The sequence below is a fragment of the Pristiophorus japonicus genome, unplaced genomic scaffold, assembly GCF_044704955.1.
Source record: "Pristiophorus japonicus isolate sPriJap1 unplaced genomic scaffold, sPriJap1.hap1 HAP1_SCAFFOLD_2316, whole genome shotgun sequence".
Lineage (NCBI taxonomy): Eukaryota > Metazoa > Chordata > Chondrichthyes > Pristiophoridae > Pristiophorus > Pristiophorus japonicus.
This window is the reverse complement of record NW_027252033.1, coordinates 4,859-29,825: the sequence shown is the minus strand read 5'-3', so window position 1 is coordinate 29,825 and position 24,967 is coordinate 4,859. Positions and strand designations below refer to the sequence as shown.

At 46.2% G+C, this 24,967-nt stretch overlaps 1 protein-coding gene across 1 annotated transcript; it reads right to left on the bottom strand.

Moving 5' to 3' along the window:
* Nucleotides 1-235: 235 nt before the first annotated feature.
* Nucleotides 236-24,967, bottom strand: LOC139245705 (chromatin-remodeling ATPase INO80-like; the record flags this gene model as incomplete). Its single annotated transcript, XM_070871260.1, has 6 exons — nucleotides 236-369; nucleotides 1,853-2,020; nucleotides 5,513-5,598; nucleotides 11,578-11,695; nucleotides 15,623-15,707; nucleotides 24,825-24,967. Coding segments are annotated over 6 exons (734 nt in total), but the record flags the coding sequence as incomplete, so codon positions are not given.

The window sequence follows — 24,967 nt, the reverse complement described above, 5'->3', positions numbered from 1 at the left end:
AAAGCCCCAGTAGCAGGCTCAGGCTCAAGCAGCAGACAAGGCAGGCAGCAACAGCAGCATCTCCAGGCTCGACAAGGTGCTTCAGCTCCACTTCTGGCTTGCTCCTATCGTACTACACATGCGCGGCCGGATTGTGTGCGCATGCTCCGCACCAATAAGTGCACATGTGCAGAGGGAGTCAATGAACACCGTGCAAGTAATCACTTTCTAAATTGTGAAGCTGGTGCTTGCTGACCTGTTGCGACAGTGATTGAAGTGATTGATCTGCCCGTCTCTGTAAATAAGTTTGGGAATGTTGTACGGTTTCAGAGACATATGAAACGGTGATTTAGTCTCTTGGCGCTCAAACAATTCCGGATGGTTACAGACCTGAAAAAGAGAAAGGAATCTGAACGGACACAGAACATGAATGAACAAAAACACACACACAGCAATCAAGACTATCCAATTTGTTGCTACAGAAATTTATAGATACATCGCATATAAAAATAAACCTCTCCTTCAATGATATACTGCACACAGGCCTCCGATCCCTGATGGATTACTGGGTAAATCTCCCCGATCCCTGGTCTGTGCTGATTCTCTGATGGATTACTGAGTCAATCCCCCCGATCCCAGGTCTGTGCTGATTCCCTGATGGATTACTGGGTGAAGGCACTGTTCTGAGCTAACTGAACTCCGACAGAGTAAAAACTAAAGTAGCCATGGTCTTGATGTATATCTACCATTGCTCTAAGGTTAAAACCTGCAAAGGTCCCTGCCTGGCTATTTGGGTGAGGTTCCGGAGGGCTGCAGGACCCCCAAGCCCCCTGTACATGAGCAATTGGCAGCGAGAAAGAAATTAGGGCAAATAAACCGATGTCAGGTGGTCTCTGCGGAGTGGTGGTGTCTGATGTGAACATGTCTCTCTGAGGCCACTAGATTAGAAAGTTTGGACAAAAAAAAGATTCTGTTGACTGTACGCAGAATAGTTGAAAGTGCAGGGAGTACTCTGAATAAATCCCGTTACCCAGAGATTACTTGGAAATACACCACACTACACGCAGCATCAGACCCAGCAGAGTCAATACTGCTACTGTACTGTACAAGTAGTACGTGGCCAGTCTCATGTCCTGCCATGCTGAGCCTTTCGCCTGAACTAATCTGTCCTCCATCCCGTGAAGAAACTGTGCTTGTGCGCAATACAGGACGAAAAACAACACATCAATCGGGCCCAGGATGTTTGAGCTACTGGGATTGTTGACTTGCCATTGAAACAGGCTCTATTTTTTGACCCCAGTTCCTAAGTTCTCGCTGATAAGCAGTTACTTCACGGAGTTTGTATTCTGTAATAGGAACAAGGAGCTGACCCACGCCCCTTTCGCCGATCCGACCTAGCATCCCCTCCCTGCTCTGTTACGGTGCAGTCTCATTTGGGTTATGTTATGGAACGAGAGCACACGATACAATGGCCTTTTACAGTACTAGCTTATCTCTTATGGTGTTGCACATGTGGAGCTAAAACCAAGTGTAGTGTTTGGGTGACACAGGGTTAGATGGTGGAAATAATTAGACTTGGGTGAGCAGACATAATTCAATTCTCTTTTTAATCAAGCATTCTGTCCTTATTTTTTCATTATAATTCCTATGTTCACATTTACAATGGAACTGCCTGTATAAGCTTGTCACACGCTAATTCCATCCTCCCACCTGGGATCACATTAGTTTACATAGGCAGTTCCCACTATAAATGAGGACATTGGAATTTATAATGGAAACAGATGACAGGAACTGTTTAGCTGCAAGATCCAGATGTGTGGGAGAGTGGAGGGAGGTGGAAAGCTAAAGGACAGGGACAATGGGGAGTACTGACCTTGCGGAACTGCATGACAAGATTCATGAGGCTGCTTGTGGTGTTCTGGGCCTGTTGAGTGGTTCCCATGGATGACTGGAGCAGGTCCTCAATGGAGATCTTGTTCTTCAAAGCCTGGTACAGCATCTTCTGCCTGCTTTTCAGTTGGCAGTACATCAGGATCTCTATCTACACCGGGCATAAAAGAGAACACTGGTAGAGAGGACACAGGCCAGTTTGAGACATGCTAGACTCAACTTTCAGTAGTGTGTGTACATTTGCTGAGATACGGTGCAGCTTTCAATAGGGTCGTCATGTGTCAATTATCACTATACAATGAAACTATCTCAGCAGTGAAATTATTAGTTCCCCATTCAAATATGCATCGTTCAAGAACAAATAACTTGCATTTATATGGCAAATCCTCAGAACATCCCAGAGCACCTTCGCATCAATAAATGACTTGATCACTGTTGTTATGCACACATCAACGTCCCACAACAGGAAATGAAAGACCAGGATTATCGTTTTTGGTGAACGGAGAAATATTGGTTCGAATATCCTTGAAAATTCCCTGTTCTTCTTCGAAATATCCAATGGGATCTTTTACATCTGCCTGAGCAAGCAGACAGGCATAAATCTAATGTCTCATCCGAAGCATGACACCTCTGGCAATGAATAACCCCCTTCAGTACAGCACTGAAGTCTCAGCCCAAGTTTCTGAAGTGGGACTTGTACCGATGATCTTCTCATGAGGACGATAGTGTGCTCCCAATGAGGCAAGCTGACACTTAAATATTTAAAATCTTTCTTTATAAAAATACAGGAGAAACAAGTGGAACTCCTCACAGTCGCACAGCCTTATTGTAACAATAGTGTAACACCATTTTGATAAAATGGGCATACCAGCAGATTACGCCTGCAAGCGAAGACTTTGATTATTCACACCACCTGAAAAGTAACTAAACCTCTGCAAGGGAAATAAAATTAGTGGAAATAAAACTCCACTTTCAAAACACAAAAGGTTACAGGATTAATGTAAAAAGAAAGAAATTACCCTAAAAACTTGCACTATGTTCAAACTGTGCATCAGTTATACCCCAGGGCTAAGATTGAACATGAACGCCCTTTATTACCAGAGATTTAAAATGATGTCAGTCCGGTTGTGTTGCTGGTCTGAGAACTCCCATTCCTAGAACACTGCGATCTAATGTGCTCCCAATGTAAAAAGCACAACTCTAAAATATAGGGTCGAAAATTGTGGCCTCTCCGGATGCGTATGAAGTGTACACACACCCGAAGAGTCCTCGCAAATGCCGGTTCTCAGCGCGTGATGCGCATCCGCCGAAAACCAGCTTTTGCGATCTATACAGTTTGCATGCATCCCCGGGGCAGAGATTGGGCTATTTACCCAGCCAATGTCCTTTAAAGGCAGACGTTTGGCCTACTTTTACCAGTTTTAAAACATAGAAAAATTAAATGTAATCACTAATTTTTATGTTAAAAACCCTGTCCATTAAGGCAAGTTTATTTTTAACCCTATTAAAACACATGAAAAACATATTAAAAATTTTTTTTTTTTCTAAAACATTTAATTACATTTAATTTCAATTAATTTCAAATATGTATGGTGTTTTTTTTTAATTTATTGTGTTATGTTTCTATTTTTTGGGGGTATTCTCATTGATAATAATGGGAGCGTGTACAAACGGAGTTCCCATTATCAATGTGAATACTAGATGTTCATTGGTGTTCCAGGCCCACGTAATCCCAGATTACGAATACGGAAGATATGTTCCCGTACGCTGGACTGCGAAATTAGGCCCCCGACCACAATCATACGTTGTTCCGGGACCACCAGGTATTTTAGTTCAAGAAATTCCGGTTGGTGGCGTTCGGCCGAAGGAAGCCTCTGACCACAATTTCCCCGCATCATCTTTCAATTTTGATACTGCAATGTAACTGCAGCAAAAGTAAAAATGATCAAGCTTGCTGTTCCCGATGGCATTGCCTTGTGTTAGCATTACGCTGCAGTCTTAGGCTCAATTCCTGGCCTGATCTCAGTTGATGTAAAGTGGCCTCAGCCTTCCAGGGCTAGGGACGCTACCTAGGAATGGCACGGAAGAACAGAATGGGCCTTGGCTGCGATGTAACCCAGCGTCAACTAGCCAGCTGATATTGACCACCTAGGCTCAATCATGAATATTTGTGGCAGCGTGGGGGTTAATGGAGACTTGGAGCCAGCAAAAATCTGCACCAACAGTAGAGCATGAAAGAACTTGCGAAAAAACCTGAGCAGTTTGCCTGTGGAGTCAGCACTCCAGGCCGATCGATCAATCGATCAGTGTGTGCAGTGACCAGAGGAGAGAGTGGGGAAACTCAGCACCCCAGGCCGATCGATCGATCGATCAGTGTGTGCAGTGACCAGAGGAGAGAGTGGGGAAACTCAGCACTCCAGGCTAATCGATCGATCGATCAGTGTGTGCAGTGACCAGGAGAGAGTGGGGACGCTCAGCACCCCAGGCCGATCGATCGATCGATCAGTGTGTGCAGTGACCAGAGGAGAGAGTGGGGAAACTCAGCACTCCAGGCCGATCGATCGATCAGTGTGTGCAGTGACCAGAGGAGAGAGTGGGGAAACTCAGCACCCCAGGCCGATCGATCGATCAGTGTGTGCAGTGACCAGAGGAGAGAGTGGGGAAACTCAGCACCCCAGGCCGATCGATCGATCAGTGTGTGCAGTGACCAGAGGAGAGAGTGGGGAAACTCAGCACCCCAGGCCGATCGATCGATCAGTGTGTGCAGTGACCAGAGGAGAGAGTGGGGAAACTCAGCACCCCAGGCCGATCGATCGATCAGTGTGTGCAGTGACCAGAGGAGAGAGTGGGGAAACTCAGCACTCCAGGCCGATCGATCGATCAGTGTGTGCAGTGACCAGAGGAGAGAGTGGGGAAACTCAGCACTCCAGGCCGATCGATCGATCAGTGTGTGCAGTGACCAGAGGAGAGAGTGGGGAAACTCAGCACTCCAGGCCGATCGATCGATCAGTGTGTGCAGTGACCAGAGGAGAGAGTGGGGAAACTCAGCACCCCAGGCCGATCGATCGATCAGTGTGTGCAGTGACCAGAGGAGAGAGTGGGGAAACTCAGCACCCCAGGCCGATCGATCGATCAGTGTGTGCAGTGACCAGAGGAGAGAGTGGGGAAACTCAGCACTCCAGGCCGATCGATCGATCAGTGTGTGCAGTGACCAGAGGAGAGAGTGGGGAAACTCAGCACTCCAGGCCGATCGATCGATCGATCAGTGTGTGCAGTGACCAGAGGAGAGAGTGGGGAAACTCAGCACTCCAGGCCAATCGATCGATCGATCAGTGTGTGCAGTGACCAGAGGAGAGAGTGGGGAAACTCAGCACCCCAGGCCAATCGATCGATCGATCAGTGTGTGCAGTGACCAGAGGAGAGAGTGGGGAAACTCAGCACTCCAGGCCAATCGATCGATCGATCAGTGTGTGCAGTGACCAGAGGAGAGAGTGGGGAAACTCAGCATCCCAGGCCAATCGATCGATCGATCAGTGTGTGCAGTGACCAGAGGAGAGAGTGGGGAAACTCAGCACTCCAGGCCGATCGATCGATCGATCAGTGTGTGCAGTGACCAGAGGAGAGTGGGGACGCTCAGCCTTACCTTATCAGACAGCTCATTCTCCACATCCTTTTTGATCCTCCTCAGCATGAAAGGCTTGAGAATCATGTGCAGGCGTGACAGCTGGTCTACAAAAACAGGAGGGAAAAGACAACTGGATCAGCTGCATTCTGCACTGGCCACCACAGCAGCTCCGCCTCAGTCAGGTGCCCAACCACAGCATGTTCTCTTCAACATAATGGCATTAATAAGATGCCAGATTTACTGACAGTGGTGGCACATTTAGTACAACATTGACCCTAATCCCACAAAAGCATGTGCAACCAAATAGTCACACAGAAAACTGCTCAAAACATACCTTCAAAATCATTTAACACATATATAAAAGGTGGACTGGAATAAAATTGAAGAACAAAAGGTATCATAAATGCCACTCCACCACCAAAAACCCCAGCATAGTCAGGAACAAACGCTCAATGTTAATCTAACTAATCTAATAACCGCCACTGCCTGTGACAGAAGGAACTTTCATTCCCACTGCCATGTACAGCTTACGCAAATACACAATGTAGAACACCAGGGTTTATAGAACTCATTATACTAGTTTTAAAATAGGAATCCATTTAGAAACATAGAAAATAGGTGCAGGAGCAGGCCATTCAGCCCTTCTAACCTGCACCGCCATTCAATGAGTTCATGGCTGAACATGCAACTTCAGTACCCCCTTCCTGCTTTCACGTCATACCCCTTGATCCCCCGAGTAGTAAGGACTTCATCTAACTCCCTTTTGAATATATTTAGTGAATTGGCCTCAACTACTTTCTGTGGTAGAGAATTCCACAGGTTCACCACTCTCTGGGTGAAGAAGTTTCTCCTTATCTCGGTCCTAAATGGCTTACCCCTTATCCTTAGACTGTGACCTCTGGTTCTGGACTTCCCCAACATTGGGAACATTCTTCCTGCATCCAACCTGTCCAAACCCGTCAGAATTTTAAACGTTTCTATGAGGTCCCCTCTCACTCTTCTGAACTCCAGTGAATACAAGCCCAGTTGATCCAGTCTTTCTTGATAGGTCAGTCCCACCATCCCGGGAATCAGTCTGGTGAATCTTCGCTGCACTCCCTCAATAGCAAGAATGTCCTTCCTCAAGTTAGGAGACCAAAACTGTACACAATACTCCAGGTGTGGCCTCACCAAGGCCCTGTACAACTGTAGCAACACCTCCCTGCCCCTGTACTCAAATCCCCTCGCTATGAAGGCCAACATGCCATTTGCTTTCTTAACCGCCTGCTGTACCTGCATGCCAACCTTCAATGACTGATGTACCATAACACCCAGGTCTCGTTGCACCTTCCCTTTTCCTAATCTGTCACCATTCAGATAATAGTCTGTCTCTCTGTTTTTACCACCAAAGTGGATAACCTCACATTTATCCACATTATACTTCATCTGCCACGCATTTGCCCACTCACCTAACCTATCCAAGTCACTCTGCAGCCTCATAGCATCCTCCTCGCAGCTCACACTGCCACCCAACTTAGTGGGGTCATCCGCAAATTTGGAGATACTACATTTAATCCCCTTGTCTAAATCATTAATGTACAATGTAAACAACTGGGGCCCCAGCACAGAACCCTGCGGTACCCCACTAGTCACTGCCTGCCATTCCGAAAAGTACCCATTTACTCCTACTCTTTGCTTCCTGTCTGACAACCAGTTCTCAATCCACGTCAGCACACTACCCCCAATCCCATGTGCTTTAACTTTGCACATTAATCTCCTGTGTGGGACCTTGTCGAAAGCCTTCTGAAAGTCCAAATATACCACATCAACTGGTACTCCTTTGTCCACTTTATTGGAAACATCCTCAAAAAATTCCAGAAGATTTGTCAAGCATGATCTCCCTTTCACAAATCCATGCTGACTTGGACCTATCATGTCACCATTTTCCAAATGCGCTGCTATGACATCCTTAATAATTGATTCCATCATTTTACCCACTACTGAGGTCAGGCTGACCGGTCTATAAATCCCTGCTTTCTCTCTCCCTCCTTTTTTAAAAAGTGGGGTTACATTGGCTACCCTCCACTCCATAGGAACTGATCCAGAGTCAATGGAATGTTGGAAAATGACTGTCAATGCATCCGCTATTTCCAAGGCCACCTCCTTAAGTACTCTGGGATGCAGTCCATCAGGCCCTGGGGATTTATCGGCCTTCAATCCCATCAATTTCCCCAACACAATTTCCTGACTAATAAAGATTTCCCTCAGTTCCTCCTCCTTACTAGACCCTCTGACCCCTTTTATATCCGGAAGGTTGTTTGTGTCCTCCTTAGTGAATACTGAACCAAAGTACTTGTTCAATTGGTCTGCCATTTCTTTGTTCCCCGTTATGACTTCCCCCTGATTCTGACTGCAGGGGACCTACGTTTGTCTTTACTAACCTTTTTCTCTTTACATACCAATAGAAACTTTTGCAATCCGCCTTAATGTTCCCTGCAAGCTTCTTCTCGTACTCCATTTTCCCTGCCCTAATCAAACCCTTTGTCCTCCTCTGCTGAGTTCTAAATTTCTCCCAGTCCCCAGGTCCGCTGCTATTTCTGGCCAATTTGTATGCCATTTCCTTGGCTTTAATACTATCCCTGATTTCCCTTGATAGCCACGGTTGAGCCACCTTCCCTTTTTTATTTTTACGCCAGACAGGAATGTACAATTGTTGTAATTCATCCATGCGGTCTCTAAATGTCTGCCATTGCCCATCCACAGTCAACCCCTTAAGTATCATTAGCCAATCTATCTTAACCAATTCATGCCTCATACCTTCAAAGTTACCCTTCTTTAAGTTCTGGACCATGGTCTCTGAATTAACTGTTTCATTCTCCATCCTAATGCAGAATTCCACCATATTATGGTCACTCTTCCCCAAGGGGCCTCGCACAATGAGATTGCTAATTAATCCTCTCTCATTACACAACACCCAGTCTAAGATGGCCTCCCCCCTAGTTGGTTCCTCGACATATTGGTCTAGAAAACCATCCTTTATGCACTCCAGGAAATCCTCCTCCATCGTATTGCTTCCAGTTTGGCTGGCCCAATCTATGTGCATATTAAAGTCACCCATTATAACTGCTGCACCTTTATTGCATGCACTCCTAATTTCCTGTTTGATGCCCTCCCCAACATCACTACTACTGTTTGGAGGTCTGTACACAACTCCCACTAACGATTTTTGCCCTTTAGTGTTCTGCAGCTCTACCCATATAGATTCCACATCATCCAAGCTAATGTCTTTCCTAACTATTGCATTAATCTCCTCTTCAACCAGCAATGCTACCCCACCTCCTTTTCCTTTTATTCTATCCTTCCTGAATGTTGAATACCCCTGGATGTCGAGTTCCCAGCCCTGATCATCCTGGAGCCACGTCTCCGTAATCCCAATCACATCATATTTGTTAACATCTATTTGCACAGTTAATTCATCCACCTTATTGCGGATACTCCTTGCATTAAGACACAAAGCCTTCAGGCTTGCTTTTTTAACACCCTTTGTCCTTTTAGAATTTTGCTGTACAGTGGCCCTTTTTGTTCTTTGCCTTGGGTTTCTCTGCCCTCCACTTTTCCTCATCTCCTTTCTGTCTTTTGCTTTTGCCTCATTTTTGTCTCCCTCTGTCTCCCTGCATAGGTTCCCATCCCCCTGCCATATTAGTTTAACTCCTCCCCAACAGCACTAGCAAACACTCCCCCTAGGACATTGGTTCCGGTCCTGCCCAGGTGCAGACCGTCCGGTTTGTACTGGTCCCACCTCCCCCAGAACCGGTTCCAATGCCCCAAGAATTTGAATCCCTCCCTGCTGCACCACTGCTCAAGCCATGTATTCATCTGCGCTATCCTGCGATTCCTACTCTGACTAGCACGTGGCACTGGTAGCAATCCCGAGATTACTACTTTTGAGGTCCTACTTTTTAATTTGAGAAACAAATCTATCCCCGCGTTAGACAGAGGATCGCAACTCGACTTGGGTTAGTTAGTGTAACACGGGATTAAATGGACACCCCTCGGGCTGGGGTTAGGTAGTGTAACATGGGGTTAAATGGACACCCCTCGGGCTGGGGTTAGTTGATGTAACACGGGGTTAAATAGACGCCCCTCAGGCTGGGGTTAGGTAGTGTAACACGGGGTTAAATGAACAACCCTCCGGCTGGGGTTAGTTGGTGTAACACGGGGTTAAATGGACAACCCCTGGGCTGGGGTGAGTTAGTATAACACGGCATTAAATGGACACCCCCCGGGCTGGGGTTAGTTAGTATAACACGGCGTTAAATGGACACCCCTCGGGCTGGGGTTAGGTAGTGTAACACGGGGTTAAATGGACAACCCTTGGGCTGGGGTTAGTTGGTGTAACACGGGTGTTAAATGGACATCCCTCGGGCTGGGTTTGTTGGTGTAACACGGGGTTAAATGGACACCCCTCGGGCTGAGGTTAGGTAGTGTAACATGGGGTTAAATGGACATCCCTCGGGCTGGGGTTAGTTGGTGTAACACGGGGTTAAATGAACACCCTTCGGGCTGGGGTTAGTTGATGTAACACGGGGTTAAATGGACACCCCTCGGGCTGGGGTTAAATGGACACCCCTCGGGCTGGGGTTAGTTAGTATAACACGGCGTTAAATGGACACCCCTCGGGCTGGGGTTAGGTAGTGTAACATGGGGTTAAATGGACATCCCTCGGGCTGGGGTTATTTGTTGTAACACGGGGTTAAATGAACACCCCTCGGGCTGGGGTTAGTTGATGTAACACGGGGTTAAATGGACACCCCTCGGGCTGGGGTTAAATGGACACCCCTCGGGCTGGGGTTAGTTGGTGTAACACGGGGTTAAATGGACACCCCTCGGGCTGGGGTTAGGTAGTGTAACACGGGGTTAAATGAACACCCCTCGGTCTGGGGTTAGGTAGTGTAACACGGAGTTAAATGGACAACCCTTGGGCTGGGGTTAGTTGGTGTAACACGGGGTTAAATGGACACCCCTCGGGCTGGGGTTAGGTAGTGTAACACGGGGTTAAATGGACACCCCTCGGGCTGAGGTTAGGTCATGTAACATGGGGTTAAATGGACACCCCTCGGGCTGGGGTTAGTTGGTGTAACACGGGGTTAAATGGACAACCCCTGGGCTGAGGTTAGGTCGTGTAACATGGGGTTAAATGGACACCCCTCGGGCTGGGGTTAGTTGGTGTAACACGGGGTTAAATGGACAACCCCTGGGCTGGGGTGAGTTAGTATAACACGGCATTAAATGGACACCCCCCGGGCTGGGGTTAGTTAGTATAACACGGCGTTAAATGGACACTCCGGACGACCAAAAAAACATACAAAGCTAGTACTGGAGTTTGACGAGTTCAAAGACAGACTCCACTCTCGTTCTGGCAGAGGGCTCCTCTCCAATTCCACAAATGTGCTACTTCTTAGGTTTTTCTAAAGCAAGCACTGAGAAAGTTTGTAAAAATTAAAATAGCAGAACAAAGACCTTCTCCTCCCAAAAGAGAGAGGGTACAGATTCCACACACATCAGTACAGAGAGGTATAGACGGAGGGAACAGATTCCAGACATGTCAGTACAGAGAGGCAGAGTGTACTGATTCCAGGCTCTTCTCTCTCTTCAGCGGTCCCTCGTATCGAGGATGACTTGCTTCCACGCCAATAAGGGATGAGTTCACAGGTGTTTCAATGAAGGACCTAATATTCCAGGCCCCGAACTATATGTTGAAGGGTGGAAGATGCCTGAGCGTGGATTTTTTTAACGTGTGGCGGCTGTTGCACACTAGCCACCACATGGGCTTGACAGAGCTAGGTCTTGGTCCAGTGGCAAGAATTAACCAAGACAACTGGAGACCTGCTCTGCTGCACAGACCTAGTGTACACACATATCGCAATGTGGGCTGCCCCAGACACGCTAGTACAGAGTACAGATTCCAGGCACATCAGCACAGAGAGGTACAACAGAGGTTGCTGGAATGTCCATGGAGCAGGAATAAGGCAGTGTGTGTTTGGGTGAGTGCATGGGCTCAATACAATAAAGCACCGTTTTGAATATTACAAGGCAGCACTTACTCTCATCGATGGCAGATTTGTTCTCAGCATGGCTTTCAATATCCTTGGAAAACCACTCGTTGAATTCATCATGGGAATCGAAGAGAGTTGGCATGATAAAATGTAGCAGTGCCCACAGCTAAGGGGAGAAATAACACACATACTGTGAATAGTTATACGACAGGATATTAGCTTTATATACAGAGTCTAAAGATATTCCTCATTTATGACAGACTCTTCGCTAGTAAAATGTATTAACAGTATTTTCCGCTAAATAGACTTCAACACACATAACTTAAGTATTCTCTGCTGTAGTCCGAAACATTAATTTATTTTTAAAATATATATTCTCCCATTCAGGACATCGAGGGGAGAGGGTGAACAGCCAGAGGTCATGGTCCATATCTGCACCAATGACATAGGAAGAAGGATGAGGTTCTGCAGGCAGATTTTAGGAAGCTAGTAGATTAAAAAGCAGGACCCAGAAGATAGTAATCTCCGGATTACTCCCGGCGCCACGTACTAGCGAGTACAGAAATAGGAGGATGGAGCAGATGGATGCGTGGCTGCAGAGAGGGTGCAGGTGGGAGGGCTTTAGATTCCTGAGGCATTGGGACCTCTTCTGGGGGAGGTGGGACCTGCACAAGCTGGACAGGTTGCAGCTCAACAGCGCTGGGACCAATATCCTCGCCGGGGGCGGGGGGGGGTTTGCTAGTGCTGTTGGGGAGGGTTTAAACTAGCTCGGCTGGTGGGGGGGGGGGGGGGGGGGAATCTGAGAGCATTGTCAGAAGGGAGAGAAGCCAAGCTGGAAATGGAAGGCAGAAAATTAGTAAGTGACTCTGGAAGGCAGAGGAAGCAAAGGCTAGAAAATAGACAACAAGGCAGTTCACAGCAATGCTAAATGGTATATACTTTAATGCAAGGAATCTAGGAAATAAGGCAGTTGAGCTAAGGGCACAGATAGACACTTGGGAGTATGATATTGGAGCCATTACTGAGACATGGCTGAAAGAAGGGTAGGAATGGCAGCTCAATATTCCTGGTTACAAGGTTAGAGAGTTAGAGGGGGTAAAAAGGGAGGGGGAGGGATTAAAGAAACAATTACAGCTGTGAGGAGGGTTGAGATGTTTGAAGGATCATCAAATGACGCCATATGGATTGAACTAAAGAATAAAAATGGGGCAATCACACTGCTGGGAGTGTACTATAGTTCGAGGGAGATAAAAGTGCAAATCTCTGACAAGTGCAAAAACATTAGGGCAGTAATAGTGGGGGATTTCAATGACCCTAATATTAACTGGGATACCTGATGGTACAGATGGCACAGAATTCCTAAATTGCATTCTGGAGAACTTTTTTTTAGCCAATACGTAGCAAGCCCAACAAGTTCAGGAGTTAGTGTAAGGGAATGAAGCTGGGCCTGTGGAAGGAGTATCAGTAGGTGAGCATTTTTGTGATAGTAATCAAAATTCGGTTCGTTTTAGCATAACTGTGGATAAGGACAAAGAAAAAACAGGAGTTAGAGTTCTAAATTGAGGAAGGCCAATTTTACCAGGCTGGGAAGTGATTTAGCAAAATTGGACAGGAAAGTTCTTGAAGGTAAATCAGTGCCAGAGCAGTGGGAGGCATTCAAGGAGGTACATGGAATTTAGGGCAAGTGTCATCCCACAAAGAAAAAGGGCAGAACTGCCAAATTTAGAGGCCCCTGCATGATGAGGTGCATATATGGTAAGTTAAAGACATAAAAGGGAGGCCTATATCAGATATGGTGAGCTCAATACTGCAGAAAGTCTAGAAGAGGACAGAAAGTGCAGGGGTGTAATTAAGAAGGAAATTAGGAAAGCAAAAAGAGGGCATGAAAAAATACTGGCAAGCAGAATCAAAGAAACCCCAAAGATGTTTTAGAATTACATAAAGAGCAAGAGGATATGGAAGGAAAGAGAAGGAAAGAGTAGAGACCAAAATGGTGAACTATGTGTGGAGGCAGAGGATGTGGGTAAGGTACTAAATGAACACTTTGCGGCTGTCTTCACAAGAGGGGGACGATGCTGATGTTGAAGTTCAGGAGGAAAATCGTGAAATATTGGACAGGATAAACATAGTTAGAGATGAAGTATTAAGGGGTTTAGCATCCTTGAAAGTAGATAAATCGTCAGGACCGAATGAAATATATCCGAGGCTATTAAAAGAAGCAAGGGAGGAAATTGCAGAGGCTCTGACCATCATTTTCCAATCCTCCCTGGTAACAGGAGTTTTTCCAGAGGATTGGAGAAGTGCTAACGTTGGAGAACATCCGAAATCCAGAGTTCCAAAATTTGGAATGTTCCGGAATCCGGACCAATCCGTGGCGGGGTGGTCTGGAAACCGGAAAATGTTCCAAAATCTGGACTTTTTAAAAAAACTGATTACCGCTGCGAGTTGGGCCTAGGGAAGGGGAAAAACAGCTCCCTTAAATTCCAAGAAACAAAAATTCACAAAACATTCAGAAAACTCTTACCTAATAAATCGCTGAAAAAGAATTTAAAAATAAAAACTTTAACTTACCTTTTTTGCAGGTCTTCAACGCAGGTTTTTCACGGCCGCCGACCCCTGACCTGGAACCCACGACCCCTGACCCGCAGCCGACGCTGCCAAACCTGGAACCGTTGACTCCTCCCACCCACCCCGCTCTGCCTCCAAACCCCCACCCAGCCCCAGCTACCCAACAGACCCCAGACCCGCAGCCGACGCTGCCGAACCTGGAACCGTTGACCCCTCCCACCCATCACGTTCTGCCTCCAAACCCCCAACCCCGCCCCTGGCCATGCCAGACTCCCCAGACTGCTCTGAGGCTGAGGGGAGACCTTACTGAGGTATATAAAATTAGGAGGGGCCTAGATGGAGTGGATAGGAAGGACCTATTTCCCTTAGCAGAGGGGTCAATAACCATGAGGCATAGAATTAAAGTAATTGGTAGAAGGATTAGAGGGGAGATGAGGAAACATTTCTTCACCCAGAGGGTGGTGGGAGTCTGGAACTCGCTGCTTGAAAGAGTGGCAAAGGCAGAAACGCTCATCACATTTAAAAAGTACTTGGATGTGCATTGAAGAGCCGTGACCTACAGGCTATTTGACCTAGTGCTAGAAGGTAGGATTAGGCTGGGTAGCTCTTTTTCTACCGGCACGGACATGATGGGCTGAATGGCCTCCTTCTGTGCCATAATTTTTCTACTTCTATGATTCTAGCCACTCAACAGCATACAGACCAACCAGAAAGAATGAGGAGTTCCGTCAGCAATAAGGGACCACCACATTTAAAACAGAATGAACTGGGATGATTCAGCATTCCGCAAGGAGAATATGGGTTTGCGGCAGACGAGGACCACAGGGTGAGGACCGACAGACAGACACGATCAGGATCACAGTCCCACAGGGTGAAGAGAGACATGATCAGGATCACAGTCCCACAGGGTGAAGAGAGACAGACAGGATCAGGATCACAGTCCCACAGGGTGAGGACAGACAGACCGACACGATCAGGATCACAGTCCCACATGGTGAGGACAGTCACGATCTGGATCACAGTTCCACAGGGTGAGGACAGACAGACAGGATCAGGATCACAGTCCCACAGGGTGAGGACAGACAGACAGACACGATCAGGATCACAGTCCCACAGGGTGAGGACAGACAAAACAGACACGATCAGGATCACAGGCCCACAAGGTGAGGACAGACAGACAGGATCAGGATCACAGTCCCACATGGGGAGGATAGTCAGACCGACACGATCTGGATCACAGTCCCACAGGGTGGCTCTAAATCACTTACATTTTGTATTCATGGTGCCTCATTCTAGACCCCTCAGCTACTGGCAACAGTCAGCTTCTATCTGCCCTGTGCCATCCTTTCATAATTTTAAACAGTTCTATCAAAAATCAGAGAAAACAGAAACACAAATTGCTAGGTGTTGCACAGAGGAGGACAAAGTCATTCCTCCACCTACAAATGCATTGTATAGGTATGGCTACCTTTGGGTACCTGTGATTAAACAGCTCTCATGTCGAGGGGTACTTTAAGTTACTGACCTCTGCCATGGTGTTCTGAATGGGGGTCCCCGTCAGCAGCAGTCGATTTCGGCACTGAAACTGCAGCAAAATCTTCCAACGAACACTGCACAAAGAAAGAAAGGGCTCAGAAAACTCAAACATACACAAAAGCACCAAAATGCCTCTATAACCAAAGCTGTGTGCTTTATCCCCTGTCCTCATCTTTCAGTGCATAGTGCATCCAGTTTAATGAAACTCTTGGGGAGAACCCTGCACCAACTGTATGAAAACCCTGACAGCAAGCAACCAGCACATCTGGCAGGGTTAACACACGTTGCCTGCACGAACTAGCTCAGTCACTGCAATGGACAGGGCCTGAATAGACCACTACAGCCCCCAGGCCCACTACAGACGTAGACTCTGGTGTAGGGTGCAGCATTATAAAGTTTGCAGATGGTACGAAACTTGGCAAAGTAGGAGATGGTGATGAGGACAGTTATAAGCTTCAAGATGACAGACAGGATGGTGAAATGGGCAGTTCAATGCAGAGAAGTGTGAAGTGATGCACTTTGGGAAGACAAATATGGAAAGACAGTACAGGTGCAGAGTCCCGAATCCGCAACCCTCGGGACCAGGGCTGTTCTGGATTTTGCGTTTTGCCAGACTTTGGAATGTTTTTCTGACGTCACGAATCCGTAAACACCCGAGCTCAGGTTCGGGTATTTCCAGATTTTGGAACATCAGAAAGGGTGTGGGGGGTGGCCGGGTGCTCGTCAAAGAGCTGTTTGGGTTGCCAGGCGATGAGGTCGTCGGGCAGGGCCCCGACGAAGAGGTGGTGTTTCGGCCAGCCGACGAGGAGGCCCTGAGGTCGGGCAGCGGCGGCGTGAGGCCCGAGGTTGGGTGACAGCGAGGGGCGGTGTGGCGAGGCCCGAGGTCGGGCAACTGCAGCACCTCGAGGACAGCAGGGTCCGGATTCCGGGACATTTTACGGATTCCGGAACTCTGGAACGCTGCACCTGTATACTAAAAATGGCAGAATTTTGAAAAGTGTAGATGAGCAGAGTGACCTTGGTGTCCATCGACACAAAACCTTAAAGTGGTAGTGCAAGTTGATAAGGTAGTTTAAAAAAGCACATAGGTTTACTTGGGTTTATAAATAGAGAAATAGAATATAAAAGCAAAGGAAATCATGGACAATTGTGGGCACCACTCTACAGGAAACTTGTAACGGCCTTAGAAAGGGTAGAGGGGAGGTTTACCAGGATGGTACCAGGGATGAGGGATTTCCGTTAGGAGAGGTAGAAACGTTAGGCCTGTTCTCCTTGGAACAGAGACGGTTAAGAGATCTCGTAGAGATTCTCAAGACGATGAGAGCTTTTGAACAGGGAAAAAATACTCCCTCTGGTGAGCGGGTCAATAATTAGAGGTCACGTATTCAAAATCATTGGCAAAATATCCAGAGGGGAGAGGAGGAGAAACGTTTTCACACACAGTTGTGGGGATCGGGAATGCTCTGCCTGAAAAGGTGACAGGAGCTGATTCCAGCAATAATTTGAAAAGGGAGTCGGACAGGTTCTTGAGGATGAGGAACTTGTAGGAATATGGACAAAAAGCGGGGCTTTGGGACTAAACACGACTGCTCTTTCACAGAGCCGGCACAGATTCGATGGGCCGAATGGCCTCCTTCTGTGCTGCAAGTTTCCATGATTCTATGAAGCATAACAGGAGGGGTTACAATCTAATTAGATAGAGCCAGCGTAGGTCGTGACTGACCAACTTAACAGGATTTCTTTGGGTATGTTAACCACTCAATGGACAAGAGCGAGGCAGTGGATGTTATCTACCTGAATTTCAGGAAAGGATTTGACACTATTCCATGTAACAACCCGATTTACAAGGTGGATGTTGGCCAGGATGTTTGGAGAACTCCTGCGCTTCTTTGAAAAAAGATCTTTAACATTCACCTGAATAGAGAGATAGGGTCTCAGTTCACCATTTCCTCCAAGGCTCCCCAAGTAAGGCACTCAACTATCAGCCAATATTATGTGCTTGGGTCTAGGAGGGGAATGGAACCCATAACCTTCTGACTCAGTGGTGGGAGTAGTACCAACAAAGCCAAGCTTGCAGGAGTCAAGAAGAGAACCACGAGATTAAGAACATAATATAAGAAATAGGAGGAGTAGGCCCTACAGCCCCTCGAGCCTGCTCTGCCATTCAATAAGAACATGGCTGATCCTCGACCTCAACGCCACTTCCCTGCCCAATCTCCATATCCCTCGATTCCCCTAAACTCCAAAAATCTATATATCTCAGCCTTGAATATACTCAACGACTCAGCATCCACTGCCCTCTGGGGCAGAGAATTCCAAAGATTCACCAACCTCTGAGTGAAGAAATTCCTTCTCATCTCAGTCTAAAATGGCTGACCCCTTATCCTGAGACTGTGCCCACTAGTTCTAGACTCTCCAGCCAGGGGAAACATCCTCTCAGCATCTACCCTGTCAATCACCCTCAGAATCTTGTATGTTTCAATGAGATCACCTCTCATTCTTCTTAACTCGAGAGAGTATCGATCCATTCTACACAATCTCTCCTCATAGGACAACCCTCTCATCCCAGGAATCAATTTAGTGAAGTTTTATTGCACCGCTTCCAAGGTAACTATATTCTTCCTTGGATAAGGAGACCTAAACTGTGCGCAGTATTCCAGGTGTGGTCTCACCAAGTCCCTGTACAGTTGTAGCAAGACTTCCTCACTCCCTCACTCTTATACTCCAACCCCCGTGCAATAAAGGCCAACATGCCATTTGCCTTCCTTCTTGCATGCTAGCTTTCTGTGTTTCGTGCATAAGGACACCCAGGTCCCTCTGAACACCAACATTTGAAAATTTCTCACCATTTAATAACTATTCTGTTTTTCTATTCTTCCTACCAAAGTGAATAACCTCACATTTCCCTACATTATACTCCATCTGCCACCTTACTGCCCACTCACTCAGTCGATCTATATCCCTTTGCAGGCGCTTTGGGACCGAAATTGCCCCTTTCCTTAAGGCCCCTTAACATCAGAAAACGGCGGCCACACTGCGGAGTGCAATGGCCTCTGACTTTCCGTGTAATGGCCGCCATTATCCAAATTCCGCTTCTGTGTTATCCAGGCGGTGACAAGCTTCCCCCCACACCCCCCCCCCCCCCGCACCCACCACCCACCATCACCCCACCACTCTGCTGCTGCTGAAGCATGCTAAATGCGTATTCACATCGCGCACGTCCAATCTACCCCTACCCCCTCCCGCCAGCGAACTTCCGCTGTGAAAATCTTCAGCCCGTCCAGCTGTACCAAAACAAGCTTTTTCGCAGCGGTCCAGTGAGGCTGAGGCCTTCATGCACAAGGACCCCCAGGTCCCGCTGTACTGCAGCATTTTGTAATCTCTCTCTCTATTTAAATCATAATTTGCTTTTCTATTTTTTCTGCCATGTGGATAACCTCACACTTTCCCACATTATACTCCATCTGCCAAATTTTTGCCCACTCACTTAGCCTGTCTATATCCCTTTGTAGATTTTTTTGTGTTCTCCTCACAATTTGCTTTCCCACCCATCTTTGTATCAGCAGCAAACTTGGCTACATTACACTCAGTCCCTTCATCCAAATCATTAATATAGATTGTAAATAGTTGAGGACCCAGCACTGATCCCTGTGGCACCCCACTAGTTACCGTTTGCCAACTGGAAAATCACCCATTTATCCCAACGATTTTCTGTTAGTTAACCAATCCTCGATCCAAGCTAATATATTACCCCCAACCCCATGAACTTTTATCTTGTGCAACCTTTTATGTGGCACCTTATCGAATGCCTTCTGGAAATCCAAATACACCACATTCATTGGTTCCCCTTTATCCACCTTGCTTGTTACATCCTCAAAGAACTCCAGCAAATTTGTCAAACATGATTTCCCTTTCAGAAAACCATGCTGACTCTGCTTGACTAAATGCTTTTCCAAATGACCTGCTATCGCTTCCTTAGTAATGAACTCCAGCATTTTCCCAATGACAGATGTTAGGCTAACTGGTCTATAGTTTCCTGCTTTCTGCCTCCCTCCTTTTTTAAATAGGGGTGTTACAGTTGCGGTTTTCCAATCCGTTGGGACTTCCCCAGAATCCAGGGAAACTGGTAGATTGCAACCAATGCATCCACTATCTCTGCAGCCACTTCTTTTAAGACCCTAGGATGCAGGCCATCAGGTCCAGGGAACTTGTCCACCTTGAGTCCCATTAGTTTACTGAGTACTTTTTTTGAGTGATAGTGATTGTTTTAAGTTCCCCCCCTCCCTTTGGTCCCTTCATTATCTATTATTGGGATAGAAACATAGAAAATAGGTGCAAGAGTAGGCCATTCGGCCCTTCGAGCCTGCACCGCCATTCAATGAGTTCATGTCTGATCATGCAACTTCAGTGCCCCATTCCTGCTTTCTCTCCATACCCTTTGATCCCTTTAGCCGTTAGGGCCACATCTAACTCCCTTTTGAATATATCTAACGAACTGGCCTCAACAACTTTCTGTGGTAGAGAATTCCACAGGTTCACAATTCTCTGAGTGAAGAAGTTTCTCCTCATCTCGGTCCTAAATGGCTTATCCCTTATCCTTAAGACTGTGACCCCTGGTTCTGGACTTACCCATCATCGGGAACATTCTTCCGGCATCTAACCTGACCAATCCCGTCAGAATTTTATATGTTTCTATGACATCGCCTGATATTCTTCTAAATTCCAGTGAATATAATAAACCTAGTCGATCCAGTCTTTCTTCATATGTCAGTCCTGCCATCCCGGGAGTCAGTTCTGGTGAACCTTTGCTGCACGCCCTCAATAGCAAGAATGTCCTTCCTCAGATTAGGGGACCAAAACTGTACACAATATTCAAGGTGTGACCTCACCAAGACCCTGTACAACTGCAGTAAGACCTCCCTGCTCCTATATTCAAATCCTCTCGCTATGAAGGCCAACATGCCATTTGCCTTCTTCAATGCCTGCTGTACCTGCATGCCAACTTTCAATGACTGATGTACCATGAAACCCAGGTCTCGTTGCACCTCCCCTTTTCCTAATCTATCACCATTCAGATAATATTCTGCCTCCCTGTTTTTGCCACCTAAGTGGATAACCTCACATTTATCTGCATCTGCCATTCATTTGTCCACTCACCTAACCTGTCCCAAGTCACCCTGCAGCCTCTTAGCATCCTCCTCGCAGCTCTCACTGCCACCCAGCTTAGCGTCATCTGCAAACTTGGAGATATTAATTCAATTCCTTTGTCCAAATCATTTTTGTACATTGTAAATAGCTGGGGTCCCAGCACTGAACCTTGCGGTACCCCCACTAGTCACTGCCTGCCAGTCTGAAAAGGACCCGTTTATTCCTACTCTTTGCTTCCTGTCTGCCAACCAGTTCTCTATCCACGTCAATATATTACCCCCAATACCATGTACTTTAATTTTGCACACTAATCTCAAGTGGGACTTTGTCAAAAGCTTTTTGAAAGTCCAAATACACCACGTCCGCTGGTTTTCCCTTGTCCACTCTACTCGTTACATCCTCAAAAAATTCTAGATTTGTCAAGCATGATTTCCCTTTCATACATCCATGCTGACTTGGACCGATCCTGTCACTGCTTTCCAAATGCACTGCTATTACGTCTTTAATAATTGATTCTGACATTTTTCCCACTACCGATATCAGTTTTCTCTCTCCCTCCTTTTTTAAAAAGTGGGGTTACATTAGCTACCCTCCAATCCATAGGAACTGATCCAGAGTCTATAGAATGTTGGAAAATGACCACCAATGCATCCACTATTTCTAGGGCCACTTCCTTAAGTACGCTGGGATGCAGACAATCAGGCCCTGGAGATTTATCGGCCTTCAATCCCATCAGTTTCCATAACACCATTTCCCGACTAATAAGGATTTCCTTCAGTTCCTCCTTCTAGCTCGACCTTCGGTCCCCTAGTATTTCCGGAAGGTTATTTGTGTCTTCCTCAGTGAAGACAGAACCAAATTATTTGTTCAATTAGTCTGCCATTTGTTTGTTCCCCATTAAAAATTCACCTGACTCTGACTGCAAGGGACCTACATTTGTCTTCACTAATCGTTTTCTTTTCACATATCTATAGAAGCTTTTGCAGTCAGTTTTTATGTTCCCTGCGAGCTTACTCTATTTTTCCCCTCCTAATTAAACCCTTTGTCCTCCTCTGCTGAATTCTAAATTTCTCCCAGTCCTCAGGCTTGCTGCTTTTTCTGGCCAATTTATATGCCTTTTCCTAGGATTTAACACTGTCCCTAATTTCCCTCGTTAGCCACGGTTGAGCCACCTTCCCAGTTTTATTTTTACGCCAGACACTGATGTGCAATTGTTGATGCTTTTAGTGTCTTCTACCGTGAAGACAGATACACAATATTTGTTCAAAGTCTCTGCAATTTCCCTGTTCCCCATTATTAATTCCCCAGCCTCATCATCTATGGGACCAATGTTTACTTCAGCTACTCTCTTACTTTTTACATACCTGTTGAAGCTCTTACTATCTGTTTTTGTATTTCTTGCTAGTTTACTCTCATATCTATCTTCTCTCTTTTTTTTTTAGTCGTCCTTTGCTGTTTTTTTAAAATTTCCCAATCCTCTGGCCTCCCACTAGTCTTGGCAACATTGTATGCTTTTGTTTTCAATTTGACACCATCTTTTACTTCCTTAATTCGCCACGGATACTTCTCCCTTCTCTAAAGTCTTTCCTTCTCACTAGAATATAGAAACATAGAAACATAGAAAATAGGTGCAGGAGTAGGCCATTCGGCCCTTCTAGCCTGCACCGCCATTCAATGAGTTCATGGCTGAACATGCAACTTCAGTACCCCATTCCTGCTTTCTCACCATACCCCTTGATCCCCCTAGTAGTAAGGACTTCATCTAACTCCCTTTTGAATATATTTAGTGAATTGGCCTCAACTACTTTCTGTGGTAGAGAATTCCGCAGGTCCACCACTCTCTGGGTGAAGAAATTCCTCCACATCTCGGTCCTAAATGGCTTACCCCTTATCCTTAGATTGTGACCCCTGGTTCTGGACTTCCCCAACATTGGGAACATTCTTCCTGCATCTAACCTGTCTAAACCCGTCAGAATTTTAAACGTTTCTATGAGGTCCCCTCTCATTCTTCTGAACTCCAGTGAATACAAGCCCAGTTGATCCAGTCTTTCTTGATAGGTCAGTCCCGCCATCCCGGGAATCAGTCTGGTGAACCTTCGCTGCACTCCCTCAATAGCAAGAATGTCCTTCCTCAATTTCCCGGCTAATAAGGATTTCCCTCAGTTCCTCCTCCTTACTAGACCCCCCGACCCCTTTTATAACTGGAAGGTTGTTTGTGTCCTCCTTTGTGAATACCGAACCAAAGTACTTGTTCAATTGGTCCGCCATTTCTTTGTTCCCCGTTATGACTTCCCCTGATTCTGACTGCAGGGGACCTACGTTTGTTTTTACTAACCTTTTTCTCTTTACATATCTATAGAAAGTTTTGCAATCCGTCTTAATGTTCCCTGCAAGCTTCTTCTCATACTCCATTTTCCCTGCCCTAATATATTTTTGTTGAGTTATCGAATGCCTTTTGGAAATCCAAATATACTACACCCACTGGCTCCGCTTTACCTACCCTGTTAGTTGCATCCTCAAAAAACTCTTAAATTTGCCAAACATTATTTCCTTTTCATAAAACCATGTTGACTCTGCCCCGATACCACTTCCTTAACAATGGTTTCCAGTATTTTCCCAACGACTGATGTCAGGCTAACTGGCCTTCCTTTCTTGAATAGGGATGTTACATTTGCTACCTGCCAATCCGCTTGGGCCATTCTAGAATCTAGGGAATTTTGAAAGACCAAAACCAATACATCCATTATCTCTGCAGCCACTTCTTTTAGAATCCTAGGATGTAGGCCGTCAGTTCCAGGGAATTTGTCGGCTTTATGTCCTGTTAGTTTCGAGAGTACTTTTTCTCTACTTATATTAATTATGTTAAGTTCCTCATTAGACTCTTGGTTCTCCACCATTTTTGGTATGCTTTGATTGATGATAAAGACTTCAAATTATTTTATCTAAAATTGTACAACTAATTTATGCACACTGCTAGCATAAGTGCTAGGAAAGGGAAGCGTGCTGCTTTGATACAGCTCTGCAAAAATGTTGAGCATGGCTGTAGTCTCGGGTGCTGGGAGCAGGGATCAGCCATTTTCTATGCACTGTCTGCACACAGTGTGTGCTTAAGCTTTGTACATAAACAAAGTCGAACAACACTGCCTGACCTCAAACAAGGGTGATATCCAACATGAGCAATATTGTGCTCCAACTGCCTCAACAACACAATGAGGTTTACAAGGAAAGTATATGCATTGACAAGAAGACTGATCCCAAGTGTAAAAGGGGTCAGCTCGATGGAAAGGCTGGTGAAGCTCCAATGGCGAGAAGGGGGGGAAAAAAAATCACAGTATAAAGTAACAAGTTACGTAGATAAGGTGAACCCAGAATATTAGTTCAAGGCCAGCCTGGTCTTACACAATGATACCTAAAGTTAAGACAGTTTGTTTGGAGGGGTGGGTGGGGAACAGACCAATCTGTGGTTGTACATTAATGCATCATATTAATTCCCCCCTGCTAACCATAAGAAGGAGCAGGGCCCTTCGACCTGCTCTGCCATTCAATAAGATCATGGGTGACCTTCTACCTCAACCACATTTTCTTGTTGAACCATCACTGATCGTGGGCACAGTCCCCCTTGCCTTCACAGAGGATGGAGGTGCCAATAAAACAAGCTGCAGAAAAGCCCAGAGCCTCAGCTCTCACCCTCACAGCTGCAGAGGGGTGGTAGCAATGCGAGAGGATAATGAGAAAGATAGGGCCTCCGGCACCTCTACATACAATACAAGAACACTGATCATCAATCAAAAGGCTATCGGCAACTTCCAACCACACCCTACCATTCATCTTAGTGCCTCGAAGGTGTAATAAAAATCACATCACTATTACACTGGCACTGCTGCAAACATTTTTATTCCCGCCCATACATCTGTATTCACCACCTGTACACCTACCATCAGGCACTGCTGTCAACATCTGTATTCCCCACCTGGACACCTGCCATCTAACTCATCAGGTCATAAGCCGATAAATGTGGGAGGATCTCAATTCGACTGGTTTACCTGGAACTGCTTTTAAGTGCCTGGGCCTCGTCCAGCACCATGTACTGCCACTTCACCCGCTGAAAATACTTCACATCCTGTACCACCAGCTGGTAACTGGTTATCACCACATGAAACGGCGCATTCTGGGTGTATAATGTTTT